We start from the raw sequence: 15,677 nt of genomic DNA on the forward strand, positions 1-15,677 counted from the left end.
ACGGGGGGTAGAAAGGAAACCGAGCGGGAGGAGGAAACAGGGTCGAGGAGAGTGCGGGGGCGACGGCGACGCCGACGTCGCGGCGCTTAATCGGCGCTCCGGCTCGAACTCTGAAAGAATCCGCTCAACTGCTCTATTTGAAGGAGGTCGAGTGCGCGCTTGGCTCTCCATTGAAACATCCCCGGCACTCTGGGCTGCCCGTTCGTCCCCCTCGCCCCCCTCGTCCCCCTCGCACCGTCATCCTCCTGAATTTCAACCCCTCGAATGTCTTGATCGCGCCAAAAATACCGACTCTCTAATATTTTTCGCTACTCGAGGTCTTGCCCCAAATCCCCGCTCCGTCAACACTGTAAATCCGAAGCGCAGGACTTTAACGACGAGCTTTTTACACCGGGAAATAACGTCGCTCGATAAAATATTTATTCTCATTGATGTACGTGCACTTTGGTGCTTCTTCGTTACGCGAGAGCTTCCAGCCGCAGCTTTCCTTCTTGAATTTTATTGGTGCAACGGTGTCACTGGCTTGGTAATAACAAGTGTTTGAAAAAAATGCAGAATGCTGCAATGAAGCAAGTCTCATTTCTTTGCCACTTTATTCGTGACCTGGTTACGCAGATGACTCTTCTTTCAGTTTATCGTACTGCGTACAAAGTGTAACGTGAGTATTGAAATCGTTCCATTCAACATTCATATGCATGCGGTGCGAATTACAGTATAAAAGTTTGTTAAGCGTACCTGGATCGGGTAGCTTTTCATTTACCAAAACCGCTGGAACGGCAAGTTGGGTTTGATATTAGCAGCAGTCGAGTCTTGTATAAGACTCGACGTCAGTCACCTCAGCCGGTCCGCGATTCAAACGCTGAAAGTACCAAAAAGCAGGGGAGAAGAAAAAACAAGGAAAAGTCACGTTCGGCTCGTTTTGTTCAACGGAGTTTCAAATGGATTCAGTCGGTTGGGTAAAAAGTTGCTCGCCTCGACCCTTCGAATAGCAGGGAGGTTTCACACCTTTGCGGTGCACAGCTATTCGCAACGTCACGTAATTTCGCGACCTCTCAAACCGCCTGAACGATATTTTCAAGCGCGTGTTTCCGTCGCCGTCTCTCCTGCATTTCCAGCCTCGTAAATTACCCTCCATAAGAAGAAACGTGTTATTACCGAGGAATAATCAAAGTCGCGTCAAACAATCGGTCAGTGTAAGACTTGTTACCGTACTTCAAGACTGATAAGATTAGGAAAATGGTAAGGTAAGTGGACCAGTTGTTGACCCTGTCCCAATTATTTACCTTTTTTGGTTGTATCTGTTCGATCCTTAGTTGCAAAATTGTCGGAAAATAAATTCACAGTGTCTAACCCTGTAGGAATTGGCTTTAGTCATCCAGATATTCACAATTTGTTTCGTCAATTTATAATTTTGGAAAATGAAAGGGGTCAATAACTCGGTCTAAGCGTGTCAATAACTGGTACACTTACCTTACTTGACGATGAACCGGGTCAGTTAATTTTTGCATTTGCGATCGCTTATTAAACTGATCTGCAAAAAAAGATTTTATTTCAGCTACATGGGATATTTTTGGTGAATGATGTTTTCGAGAGTGCTGAATCCAAAAATTACTTTCATTCCCTTCGATAACGTACAGTATTTTTTCAGATTACAAGTGTTTGCATAAAAAAAATATCGCAATAATGAAAAAAATATCATTTCATTGCAACAGACTAAACAATATTTCTTATGAATTTAACCATACAATTTCTTCATGGAATGTACTTAACATTCCCTATTCATTCTTTTTGCCGATGAAACCTTTTCTTCTTCTCTTCGATACCTTCAACACGCTTCCGCTTTCCACTTTCTGTTTCCCTTTTTGTATTTATTCTCGCGTCTCACTCAAATACATATTAGATGAAACTAAATGGTCACTTTTGAGTATGATTTTTAGAACAAAGAATTGGATACCAGATTTTGAGTTGAGCGGGAGTTTCACTCTGAATAAAATGAAACAAGAGTTGAAAAAAAAACCTGACGTATTGTAATCGTTTGACTATTCGTCCCGGTTTCAGTGAGTAAAAATTCATAAGAAACGGTGTAAAAAAACCTGTGCAGCATTCTGGTTGCAGACCTGTGTTCCAAGTCCTTATAATATCCAGGCCAAAGTGATTCGGAGTAACGGTTGAACGGAGTTGACAATACTCTTTATAGCCGAACGAGGGTCTTGACAGCTTTCCGAACGCGACCGGCGAATTCATCGAGCCGAAATATCAGCGGTTCGGTGTCGCGAATATGACCGAGATTGTAAACATGCAGAGGAAACGTTCGGATATTGAATCCGCGGGTGGGCGTCGTTGCGTAATCGTTGAGGATAACCTGCATCTCAGGGGGTGGCGGAATTGGACGTAGAGAAAGTGTAAGGAAAAGATACGGCTCCCCGGCGAGTAATGCGGATCCTACGAGGTCCGGACGTAAAGATATCATCCCCAAGATCCGTCGGTGTATCGGGGTTATTACCGAACGACTTCGCCACCTGCCAATACCCTCTTAGAAACCGGACCAAAAAAAAAAGAAAGAAGAAAAAGAAAAAGTCTTACATCGAACCCTCGTATCGCCGACGATTCTTATACCGTGCACTGTGTACAGCTTGCGATAACATTAACTGACAGCGATATGATCCACGTGTTGCGTTTCATTCCAAGTGTCCGCTTCTCCGATTTACGTATATAATGTGACATCTGCATTCGTTAAACGACTTCGTCGCCATCCCCGTTCTCAGGTCTCGTTAAGCTCAGGGAGCTCGTTCGCAGTCCGAGGTCCCGGGACATGGAGATCCATCTGAGGCAGGCGGGTCCCGAGTCATATCGTCAGGTCCTCACGGAGATCAAGACGAAGGAGATACGGAACCTGGTCGTCGACACGAAGCCCGAGCACATGCACCACTTTCTGCGAACGGTAAGGTTCCGGCCCTAACCACACTAGACAACAACCCTAAACTAAGCTAAACTTGCAAAGCAAAGTTGAGACGACCCCGCAATTAGTGAACGCGGATGGATCCGTTCTTGCAACTTGATCCCAGACGCCGAACGAATTAACTGTGTTCCAGATACTGCAGCTTCAGATGAACGACTACAATTATCACTATCTGTTCGCAACGTTCGTGAGTATATTTGTGAAAGAATGCGCGGGCTCGATGATCCCGGGTAATCGATGACCTTTCGTGTTTCAGGACATCGAAACGTTCGACCTCGAGGACTTCAAGTACAACTTCGTCAACATGACCGCGTTCCGACTTGTCGACGCTGACGACGTTGGGGTCAGGGGCGTACTCAGGGACATGGAGAAATTTCAACAGACCGGAAACACGATACTCAACAAATCTCGGGTCATTCAGGTGAGCGATGATCGAATCTCGATACTCGCGGTTTTCGGCGGCGTATCGCAAAAATGGACGGAGGCCAAAAGCTCCGAGTCGACGGTGTGTTAGAGAGCTTGAGAGAGGAATTCACCTTTCGTATTTCACCGCGATGCGCCGTCGAAAGTCGAGGTATGGTGCGAGAAGTAGAAAACGCGGGTAAACGCTTACCTGGTTAGATTTTATGGGATTAAATAACCAGACGTTTGAGGATATTTGCAAAGGATATTCACGGCTCTTGCCGAGCATCGCAGTGTCGATTCGCATGGAGGAAAGTCACCGCCAACGAATCTTTAATTTCTATCTCCCTCTCGCGTTTTCTCGAGGATAAAAATTTTACCCAATAAATACAAAGGTCGCGCGGATCTGTTTTAGCCTTCAGCTTTCCAACGGCTCCGTTTTACCTTAGCGAGCATTCTAATTGTCCCAATTAAGCCTTACAGAGAAAATTGTTTTAATTGGGGGTGGATTAAGAAATGTAAATTTGGCCATTCCGGGACGGGCTTGTTAAAATTCTCTAACTCACCTCTGGCGATATTTTCCTCCTCCTCCCCTTCGTCCCCTATTACGTATATACTCACCCCAACCAAAATCGGACGCGGCCTCACGCCGCGCGTAATTGCGCAAGGGATTCCGGAAATAGTCTCAAAGCTTGCAGACACTCAAAACTTGGGCGCAGGAGTTTCGAGACGCCACCGTCGCGTCGTTCCGTTTTTTATCCTTCTCAGTTTCCTCTTGAGATTATGAAACGCTGCAACGTAAACAACAAAGTTTTTTGAGGGGTGAAAAAACGGATAGTCGAATCGATTCGGCCACTCCACCCTATTTCCACCATTCGTTTAAATTTACATCTTTTCTTCGGCCCCCTTCTCGGTCCTCTAAGTTATAATGGCTAATAACTCTGGCGGATATTATTATCGCAGTTTGAATTTGGGGGCTCCGGTAAACAGGGGTGATATCCGCGAAATAAGGTCTTCGGTAGAGTTATTTTCGTTAGTGCTTCTCTCCATGATTGTAAAATATATCCAAATTGTATCGTTTCCTCATTCGATGAAATATCCATTTCCTGCATTCATATAAATAGATGGTAAATTATTTTCGGCTTCTCTTACTCTTCTCTATACACCTGCATGCAATTCGCAATACAATAACATTCGAAAAATTCGTTTGTTTGTCGCGCTATCGGCATAAAAATAAAAAAAAAATTAAAAAAAAACACAAAAACTATGTCGTTCTCTGAAAATTAACTGAATTCCAAACTCTGGTGCGTAGGTAGGGGAATGAAAATTCACGTTGATGTCTGTCCGATCCAATTGCCACTCGCCATGTGTCTACCAACGTATATACATATACATACATATATGTATGCATATACATATTGTATACATGCATGACCGGTGGTCCATCCGTCACGCTTGTCTGCCTGCAAGCTACACTTCGTGTGTATCCGATGCAGAATTGAAAGAAGGGTTGCGGGAGGGTGAAAGAAGTAAAAAAAAAACGCTGTGATTTAAATAAAAGGTTTGAATCGAACGTCGAAATTCACCCTCTGGTGTTCCTCTCCTGTCCAGCGAATCGGTGCGTATTCATTGTATCGCATTGATATATTTAAACAATTTTTATTTCATTTTATTTCAACCTCTTTTCTTTTTTTTCACACCAATTTTCTTCCGCGGACGCGGCTTATTCTCGACTCGTTCTCACTTCATTCCCCGCATAAAATTTCTCACCCCCTCCCGAAATATCTTCCATGCAATTACAAATCATCCGCAGCATCACCGCAGAAGTAAAAGGAAAAGATCCGGGACTGGTTCGGTTGGCGCATGCATAATTTCCGGCACTTTGGAGCATCGGAGTTGAGAGGCGAGACTAGAAAGCCAAGATACGAAGGTGCGGGATGGGATGGTCTGTGGCTGTCTGTCTGGCGCTAAACGCGTCGCGGGGCAAAAAGGAAAACTAGAGGGGCGGAGGGGGAGGGGGTCGCTCGGAGAATGCGGCTGAAGAGAGAGAGAGAGAGAGAGAGAGAGAGAGAGATGTGTATATATATCAAGATCTAGGAAAGCCCGCGGTGAGATGGAGGGAAAAAGTTGTACCTGGGGCGAAAAGACGCTGGCGGAAAACGTACCGCGGAGAAAAGAGTCGGAGAAAAATACACCCGCCTACACCCGCTGCACAGACAGACAGACAGACAGACAGATATATAACGCTTGCGAGTTAGACACGGGCACGTGCCGAGGAACTCGAGTCGCATACTGATTCCCCGGCTGTAGGTATACCTTATACTCCTGATTTCAGTCTTATACAACAAAACTCCCGAACCTCGACGCGTAGGTACATCTAGCACCTTTTGCGAATTTTCTGTATCGTCTTCTTATTCTCGCGCCTGCAGCGGGGAAAAAAGTCAGCAGACGTCTGCGAAGCATCCGAAAATTTTTTATAACAACACTAAATCGTTTCCACACGGAGAGATAAAGAACTAGGATGAAAATTGTTCGGCGACCTTGGAAGAACCGATATTTTCTACGCAATATTTCAAATTTATACCCTCGAAATTTACATTTCTTGTTTTGTGAAATTCGAGGGACAAGCGATGGATGCAGACTGTGGAAAGTTGGATTACTGGGAACGACGTCAGATTTTGGATGGAGAAAATTCGATTTTCTTATCCTCCGTCTCTCCGTCTTTGAAATACTGATTCCAACTCGGTCTTTGAGCGAGGCTCGAAGGCAGCGTGAAAATTTGTTATCGAAGAATCCCCTCAAGAGACCGCGTCTACTTATCTCGAAAAATTACTTACCTCTAAAAATGGTGGCGGTTCCGCGTCTCCTTCTTTTTCCCAAAGCCGGGACGTCGCGGGGACGAGGCTGCGAGTGATTCAATTTGCGTTGATGCGACCGAGTGAAAAATTCCTCGTTACATACGTAATACGTACGTACAGTTATGTAACGTAAATGCTAGAACGACATCGGTAATGGTGGGGGTTTTACCGATCTCGAAAGAATTCGCGTCGACGGAAGAAACCGCGCTCAAGATATAAAAATCGAGCCGAATAAGAATAAAGGAGAAAAATAAAATTAAAACCAAACGAACCAACAACCCGAATCTTATGTGTACATATGTACGAGAATCTCTCCGCCTTCCATACGTCGCCGCACTGAATCACGGAATTACCGTTCCACCGGCTAACCTTTGCCATTTTCCCCATAAATCATGCCGCGATATCTCGCACTCGAAGGATTTTATTATTTTATTTGTCACGTGCGCCAACTTCGCCTCCCCCCCTCCCTAACCTCTTTCTTACGCCCCCACCCACCTTTTTCCCATTTTCCCTCGTTCCTCCTCGCTGCTTTTCCTGAATCAAACAGCTCTTACCCCCCACGACTTGTCGATACCAGGCCGAAGTTCGGCGTGCACGCGGTATCATCCCCTTAAAATTTATACTTATTTTTTCATTTTTCATTGGCCGGTTTCATATTTTTTTTTTCTTTTTTTTAATTCATTTATTTATTTTTTTCCCCTTGTTGTTATTACCCGTGACCAACGAGCCGTGACGACAATTTCAACCCTAGAAAATCCGAGGGGTGCTCGAAAATTTACATTTTCGTTTTCACCGAGCTTGCAGGCCGAGGCGTGTACGCAAACACACACCTACAGTCACCCCCGTACGTGTATAATGTGGGAATATTCCTTACATAGGGGTGGGGAAAAATCATCCCCTCTAACGCTTAAATGCCAGTTAAAGAGCTTCGTAAATTACGTTAATTCAAACGCGTTTTTTTTTTATTCTACCTCTCTTTCTTGCCTCAATTTTTCTCTTGAAAATCTAACGCTGCTATTAGGGAGAAAAGTTTTTTCAACGTGAAAATTGATTGCCGTCCGATGCTGCTGCTGCTGTACGAGGATTATACAATTTTTCACATCTTTTTTAATAATACGAAAAGTTTTCGGTGCAACATCGGAAATAAGGTATAAATGAGAGGGATGAAAAAGATAAGGAAAGAGAGAGAGAGAAAGAGAAAGAGAGAGAGAAAGAAATACGGAAGTAACAAAGATAAGGCTCACGGAGATTGATCTCAATTTTTTTCCTCCAGCAAAAAACGAAAAACAAGAGCACAGCAGACTCGCAGAAGCGCGCGTCTACCGGTTTGAAAATGAAATTTACTCGCCGAGGGCGAAAAGGAAGGCGAATAAAAAAAGAACGAAATGCGGAAAGAATGTCCCGTTCTTACTTTCATTGCGCTCTAAATGCTAATACCGTTATCTATATGCACAAGATGAAAATAAAAGTCAATTTATTTAACGACAACTGGATTTTCCGCAGGTGATAACGCATCTCGACGGTCTTCGCTGCATTCCTTCTTGCACCCTCTTCGAACAGCTTTTCCCAAGTCCGCACTTATCGACGAACGAAAAACGAGCGAAATGGAAAATAAGTAACTGCCGAAGAAATACCGTAAAATATTTTTGTTTGCATGAACTCTCCATTTCATCTTTCTTCCATTAACCAGCTGCGTGGAGAGAGATGAGAAAAATAAAACGAAAACGGAATAAGTACGGACGTTATAACGGACGCTGCGGTAATTTAATACAGCGATCAAGTGAATAATTTACAATAATTGATGATAGCCTGACGTATTCTAATAATTCGCGAATAATACCTTGACTGCCAACCATTCAGCGGCTAAATCGTGCCGAGCAAGCCGGAGAGGGAACGGCTCGTATTATTCATATCGATGTAAATTTCATAGCCATTAGGGATCCACGACGGAATGACTCGGGCGCGTGCTGCGACGAGACTCGCGACGATTTGACGTTGCAAAACTACTGGAAACTCGATTAATATTTACGAACCTTTGACTGCTGCAGCTTCACTCGCAAACTACGTTCTCTTGATATTTCCCGTGCCAAGGGGTGGCCGGGGATGAAATTCATCGACCCTCCAAGCGAGCCAAAGTCCGCTTTCGTTTATTTCTCGAAAAAAAAAAACAAAAAAACGTTCGTTAATTTTGAGCGTGTGTGTTTTTCAGCGGAAATTTTTCCTGTGCCTGTTTTTCCGTACTTGAGAATCGTTGGTGAAGATATTTTAAAAACTAAAACCATATCGCCTTCGCGGAGGGAAACTTGACGTAAATAAATCTTCGCTGAGATGTTTGGATGCTGAATTCAAAGATAAATAACGCAGAGTGAGAAAGCGATTCAGAGGTTCGAGATGCGTGCAGCTTTCGAGTTCAGATAACCCGGAATTTCTAAAATTTTTTGAATAAATTTGCATCGCGAGAGGCAATGTTCGGGGGTTTCGAACCACCCCCTTTGCGACCGACAACTGCAGCCTCTCAAATTTGAATTTAATTGCCCCTTTAGAGGCGCATTCGCGAATTCGGGAAAAGGAAACTGCAGAAGATAAGGTCTCGATTCGGCAGCTAAGCTTCGATGAAATAAACATCACTCGATATCTTCGCGCCGCAAGTGAATTAGGCTCTAGAAATTTAACAAGCTTACGCTTAATTCGTCTGGGGAGGAAAGCCGCCCTAAACAACCCCGCGGCTCATCGAACGGCTGAATAAACCAGCTGTAACCCAATTTGAAGCGACTCAAACAAACCGACGAGTCAGACGAAAGGACGCTATTTAACCCTCGACCACATCCCTCGAGCTCCGGCGTCTCTACGCTGTTCGGTGTCGTTATCAATCCACCCCTACTGACGCCGCTGCAATGCCCGGGTCTCAGGACCTTCTAAGTGACGCCCGAGTCCTAGATCTAGGCTCCGGCCGACGCCGGGGTGGCGGCGAAACCGGCGAAGGGGGTGGAGGGCGAAACGCGTCCGTTTAGAAGCCCTTGATAACCCTTTGAATCGTACGCTTTTCCTAGGAGAAATTTTCAAAATTCAAACTGGCCGATCTAATATGGCCGACTGAAAATATGAAAATTGATCCGAATTTCTTGGAGCTCGTTCCTCGAGAATTTTTGGGAACACTGACAACGAACCTGAATTTCTGATGTCACATTCGTTTTCAGCAACCCCGAAAAACATTGAGCAACGAATTTCGAGCAAATTGGATCAATTTTTATATCTTCAGTTCGCCATATTAGATCCGTTACTTTGAATTTCGAAATTTTGACGACCGATTCGGCTTTATTGACTCCAAAAACACAAGATCACAAGATCGAGTTCCACTTACCTTGTCCTCGTAACCTTCCCACAATTACATGTATTCCGTAAAAAGACGCATTTTCAACACTTTGTTTATTTGTGGCGTTCACTATGTTCGCGGAATTATCATAATCCCTCTTAAAAAATCAACATCGGAATTTGAGAAGTCCAATTATGCAAAAAAAATGACAGCGATATCTGAAAAATTGAAGGTAAATTGGAACATTCGATTCAAAAAAGGTGTCTCATATACATGATATGCTGGTCCGCAAAGGGTTAAAGAAGATTTGTCTCTTCTACAACAACGATGCTTGACTTTAGAAAAAAATATACACGTATAGTAGTCATTGGTTTCGATTGTGAGAAAGTGTCGGAATGCTCCTTTTGCGAGTGAATGAAAACCGAAACTTGATCCTTCCTCACGTGAGAATCATACCGTATAAATTCGACACCTCAGCAGCATTACAAAACTTGCGGACAAACCTCGGAAACTTTTTCCTTCAAAAGACTTTCATCACCCTGTTTTATTGCGTATTTTCTCCCCCTTCTTGACGACACTTTTCGTTTTTCTCTGACGAGTGAATATACGTATATTTTGCGGGACTTGATCCTCCGGGCAAATTTTTACCGTCAAAATTGCCGAGAGTGTGGGAAAAGTTTTTGAGCTTCGCATTAAGTACATACTCGGATAATGAGTCTGTTCTGTTTTAAACCGCAGTCTCGTAAATACATTCTCCAGAGATTCGCGAAACACGACGTCGCTGCTGCTGGTTACACGCGGTGACTAATTAAATCCGGACTCAAGTAACACGTTGCCTCGCGTACCGCAGAGTGGTACACCAGTGCAAACGTTGTTCGAAACGGAGATCAAGGCGGCAAACGAGTGCTTGCAATTCGCAAACTCAAAGGCTAGGAAGTGCACCAGAGAGAATCTATCGTCGAGGAAATATCCGCGACGGATTTTCCGAAAAGCCTTGGCAGTTTGCGCTTTTTTGCCCGGCTGAACGGTTTATAAGTTCTCCAGATATATATTTTCTCAAAAATTTTACCAACAAATTACGCTAATTTTGTATAAAAAATCGACGTAACAAACGGATGAAACTTTCACGTAAACCGAAATCTTGAATGATTAAACGCGACATCGACCTCTGAGGAAGTTTGCCGTACGTTTAACTGGTATGTTGATCACGTAGGTACGTACGAGTATACCATATATGTACACAGCGAGGATGGAAGGACAGGGAGAGGAGCGTCTCCTGCGAGATTTCGCAAAGATTCCATAGTCTGGAGGCTTCCTTTGGATCCACGTACCGAGGATGCGTAAACCCGTGGAGCTCGGAGCGTGTAAACCTGTTTGCATTGGCAGCTAGTCGAAAGTGCAGCATCATTTACCTATAACGCAGGGAGGGGGGGGGGGGGGAGGGGGGGGGTGGGGGGTGGGAGGGAGAGAATATTGAAGGAAGGTTAGAGACTTGTTTTGACATTCGCGGAACGCGAAGCGTCACTTCCGCCTCTTATTATTTTTTCTCCTCGGCCAAACGCCGACCTTCGACCCCTCAAGTACCCTAGAAGGCGACCCTGTGATTTACCGGAAATTTCCAACCGGCGACACCGAGTTTTCTCCACCCGACCCCTTTCGTGCCGCTTATTAAAAGGCGTCGAGTCGGTGCCGCCCTTGCCTCTTCCCTTGTACGTAGGTAGGGAGGTACGTATATACGACCCTTAATTACAGGGTTGATCAAAGTTGAGGCCGACCCGTGTGTCAATTTAATTCCAAGCCGAAGGAAGAGGCGGCTTGAGGCGGCGGCTGGTAACTTTTCTACCGAACAGCCTGCGCACCCTGCGAATTTATACCTGAGAAAATTTAATTAGCAAAGTTTCGAGAGCTGATTTCGGCCGGAGACCGATTGACCGCGATGAAATATTGCGGTGGAAATCTGGCCAAGCTCGCCTATCGGCTGCTCGCTCGGATTTCTTCCCGTCTCGTTTCGTCCTCCGAACAGTCAGGCTCGTCTTGAAACGTTCGAATTTTCAGGCGGAACCAGCCCTGATGTACGACAGCGTCCAGGTTTTCGCCGTGGGCCTCAGGACCCTGGAACAATCGCACGCCCTTCGCCCAGCGAATTTATCTTGCGAGCTGGAACACCCATGGGACGGTGGCCTCTCCCTTATCAACTACATAAACTCGGTGAGTAGCTGGTAATTATTCTTCCCCGAATGGCACTCGAGCATCGCAAAATCCACCCGCGTAAATCGCCGGTTCAACGGCCCACGATTTCTAGTCTGGGCTTCGTTCAATGCCCGGGACAATCGCCGTTCCGCACCGGAGCCGAGGTCCATTGGCTGCATAAATCCGAAAAAAGTACCGAACTCGCTTCCTGTATTCATCGCTATTTACCGTTGAGTCGCCTAAAATCTTTCTAATTCGTTTTGAAATTATTTATAAATCGTTCACAACTTCTTGAAACCCGTTGAAATTAGTTCGAAACTGTTTGACATTATTTTCAAACCTCTTTGAACTCTTTCAAGTCGTTCAGAACCCCTTGAAATTAGTTTCACACCGTTTGCAATCATTCCGAGACCAGTGGTAATCGCTTCAAACCACTTCAGACTAACTTGAGACTGTTTGAAACCGTTTCAAAACGACTTAAAATTACTCGAAACCTTACATCGATCTCGATTTGAAAAAGCTTGGAATCATTTTTCAACAGCTTCATACCGTTCGAAATCGTATTCAAACCGTTTTGAACCTTTTAAAATTGTTCGGCACTCTTTGAACTTAGTTTGAAATTATTTGTGATAACTTTAAGACCGCTATTAATCGCTTGAAACCACTTTAAAATCGTTCAGAATCGTTTGTAACCGTCTTGAACTGGCTTGAGATTACTCGAAATCGCTTAAAAATCATTGAAAACTGATTGAAATAAGTTTGAAAGAGTTTAATCTAATTTTTCAACAGCTTCGAATCGTTGGAAATCGTTTGTCACATGATCCGTAAGTTAACAGCCCCTCGGGAAAAAGCTGTGAATGAAATGGCGCGATTGTAATTGTGTCCGCACTTCCGCATACCGAATAAATTTCTGCCGGCTGTATGAATTGTTCATTTTAATACCTTGATATACGGTCCCGAAAATGTCCCCGCCAGAATCCCCGCATAAATCCTCCCGTGACGTGTGAAACCCAACCCACATAACCCGCTGAACACGCCGTCACTTTTAGTGGCACTCTGGCCGACTAATGGCCACGGTCAATCCCTCGTCTTGAGCGTTAGAAAAATTCGAGACAAAATTTCCAGCCTTCCCGCGGGCGTGTCGATATTTCGAAATTCGTTGACCCGAGCGATTTCTGCAATTACGATTCACTAATTGCTCATTCAATCCTTGCGAAACACTGGGTTTATTGGAACGAAATTACTCCCGCTACAACCGTAATTCAAACAGTGAAAATCCAGGTTCAGCAATTTTGCGGCTTGGAATATGTGACGATTTTTGCGAGTCGAGCATTGACCGTGGTAATTGCAGCAAAACGCTGACGCACAAACGTTTGTCCGTAAAAATTTCGCGGATTTTATTCAGCCGGATTCTTTTTCAAGAGCAGTTCCTTTCAACCGTACGAACCCGAGCGATCAGATTTCACGGTATAGTGCTGCCCCCTTAAACTCTCACGTTCCTTTCCACCCACCCGTGACCCTCACACTTTGACCTCGACGTATCATTCGGAACCCTTTTCGATAGTCAAGCCAATCTTAATGCGAAAAGAAAATACAGAGAAACGGAAACTGCGTCCTCGATTCCTTCGAAGATATTCTCAGTCCGATTCGTTAAATATTTTTGTTGTAGAAATCATGGATCCGTTTTAACGGAGAAATTAATAGACGAGATCTGAAATCGAGTCCAATTATTTCGCCAACGTCTTGGCTCTCTTATGTCTGGATTCGCAGTGCTGATTAGGGAAGTCCCGCATAAGGTATACTTTCCTTCTGCTTCTCACCGCGTTCGCTGTACTTTTCATCCCTGTACTCTCTCTCCGTAATTCTCCGAGAGTAATTACGTATCCCCAACACGTTCTCGGCGCCAAGAAACTGAAGCTCAACAGTCAACTTGCTGTAAATTTGTCTACCTATTAATGCTAAAAACTTGCCGCACGTGACTCGGAGGCATTACCGCATCAGTCTTAGCACAACGCTTGTTCAAATTACTACGTGGTTAGGTACTTATGCGACTGTACGGTGTGTGCCTACCAAAACTTTCCGCATGAAAATTGCATCCTCCTTAAACGCGCTTGAAATTATCGTCAAAGTTTCTCACCCTCAAATTCTGCTCTCCTAGAGAGTCTGTCAATCCGTCGTCGTCCTTGAATCGATTGTCAAGGATAGAATTCTCAGTTTCCGCGAGAAATCAGGAACTTAGAGAGCGAAAACCTGCCGCCGTTTTCCTCACGTTTGACCATTCCTCCGGTATTTCACTCCGGCGTGGCGCTTAACTCGCGCAACGTCTTCGGCACTCCGTGAGGATCAGGATCGGAACGCAGCTGCACGGAGTAAGGGGTGTAAAAATATTTAATGACGTAGATATCGCGAGTGGAACTGTAGGTGCACTTTTATTCCCTACCCTCTCACTTCCACCCTCGATACCGGGCTGCTTTATACAGCAAGCGCACCTTGCACTTCCTGTCGGGGAAACGGCAAAGCCTTTCAGGTTTACGGGCTTGTAATCCTCCTGCGACGCAGCTTTCAACGCGCGATCCTGGCTGCGAGGACGTGCCGGGAGCCAATGCCGTCTGAAACAGGATTATAAAGCTCGGGATGGGGGGAAGATGGAAGGAGGATGTATATTATATTCAAAATGATATACTCGAGGAGTATTTTTATATGAGGCCTGCTCCCAACTCTCTCCTCTTCTCTTTTTCACCCGGGCCCCAAAGTCATAAATTGACTTTGACCTTCGGGTAATTGGTCGAAAATATTCAGTTTAGCGTTTTAATCGATGGTTATTTCTTTCCTTTGCAGGTTGAGCTGAAGGGAATTTCTGGACCGATAGAGTTCAAAGAGGGACGCCGCATTCAGTTCAAACTCGATTTACTCAAACTCAAGCAGCACTCGCTCGTCAAGGTAAAACCGATGCTATTTTTTATAACGCCGTAATAACAGCGGTTGCTGGTACGATGTGTATAAAATATTATGTGTATATACTTTTGACGAGTCGAGTTTATACTCGAACTCGCGGCCGACGAGATATTTCGTTTTATTTTCTTTCATTCCCAAGCAGCAGCTCGCTTCCACCCTCGATTTTATTATCATATACCTCGGCTGGCTTTTAAATCGTAAAATTGACCTGCGCAGGTGGGCGAATGGCGACCAGGTTCCGGCATCAACGTCACCGACAGGGCGGCTTTCTTCGAGCCAGGAATCGCCAACGTTACCCTCGTCGTCATAACAATTTTGGTAAGTCAAGACCGGCGATGGATCCGTACCTTTATATTTTTCGTCGTTCCTCGTTTCCTCGAAAATTCGGCAAATGAGCCAAAATGAAATGACGAAATCGTTACGTACTTCGCGGACGACGATTCCGCCCTGCAAATTCAATCCCCTCTTACCTTCGTCGTCGGCGCTTGTTAATGCGAAGGAAAAAAAAAAAAAAAACAATGTGAGAAGAAGGAAGAAGATGAAAAAAAAAAAAAAACTAACAACCCCGTATCCGATAGGTGCGAAGTCTTTTTTATAACCTCCGGATTAGAATATCACCTAGAAGCCATATTACGCGAAATCACTTGAACTCCTGTATATAATAATAAGTGACTTAAAGTCATTCGAAGTCTTACGCAGTCTCAATGTTCGTCTTTCATCAATCGATGGAGGGTCTATAATCCCTTGGTCCGATTAAAAAATAGCCAAGTCTTTACGTAATACTTTACAGTCCGTCAGTCGGTAACAGGAAGGAAAGTAAAATGTTAATTCTAAGCTTGTTATCGGTAATCAGCGGAGAGATAGAGACGCGCTTCTGATTGACGTTTATATTTGACCGGACAAATTGGTTGGAAATACGTAATACACGGATTGAAACAAGGGAGAAATTCCGTCCTGGACTAAGGAGGATGAGGACAATTGCCCCGGGAAAAAGCATCGA

The 15,677-nt window shown here is 44.6% G+C and overlaps 1 protein-coding gene across 2 annotated transcripts in view; it reads left to right on the top strand.

The window, feature by feature from the left end:
- The window catches only part of LOC124310189 (glutamate receptor ionotropic, kainate 2-like), a 65,703-nt gene that overhangs the window by 35,535 nt on the left and 14,491 nt on the right, over positions 1 to 15,677 (top strand). For both annotated transcript variants that reach the window (XM_046773982.1, XM_046773981.1), the window contains exons 6-11: positions 2,766 to 2,941; positions 3,093 to 3,146; positions 3,216 to 3,380; positions 11,588 to 11,740; positions 14,561 to 14,662; positions 14,894 to 14,995. In XM_046773982.1, the coding sequence (XP_046629938.1) occupies positions 2,766 to 2,941; positions 3,093 to 3,146; positions 3,216 to 3,380; positions 11,588 to 11,740; positions 14,561 to 14,662; positions 14,894 to 14,995 (752 nt within the window). The remainder of the gene's footprint in view (positions 1 to 2,765; positions 2,942 to 3,092; positions 3,147 to 3,215; positions 3,381 to 11,587; positions 11,741 to 14,560; positions 14,663 to 14,893; positions 14,996 to 15,677) is intronic.

Source organism: Neodiprion virginianus, chromosome 1 (assembly GCF_021901495.1).
Source record: "Neodiprion virginianus isolate iyNeoVirg1 chromosome 1, iyNeoVirg1.1, whole genome shotgun sequence".
NCBI lineage: Eukaryota > Metazoa > Arthropoda > Insecta > Hymenoptera > Diprionidae > Neodiprion > Neodiprion virginianus.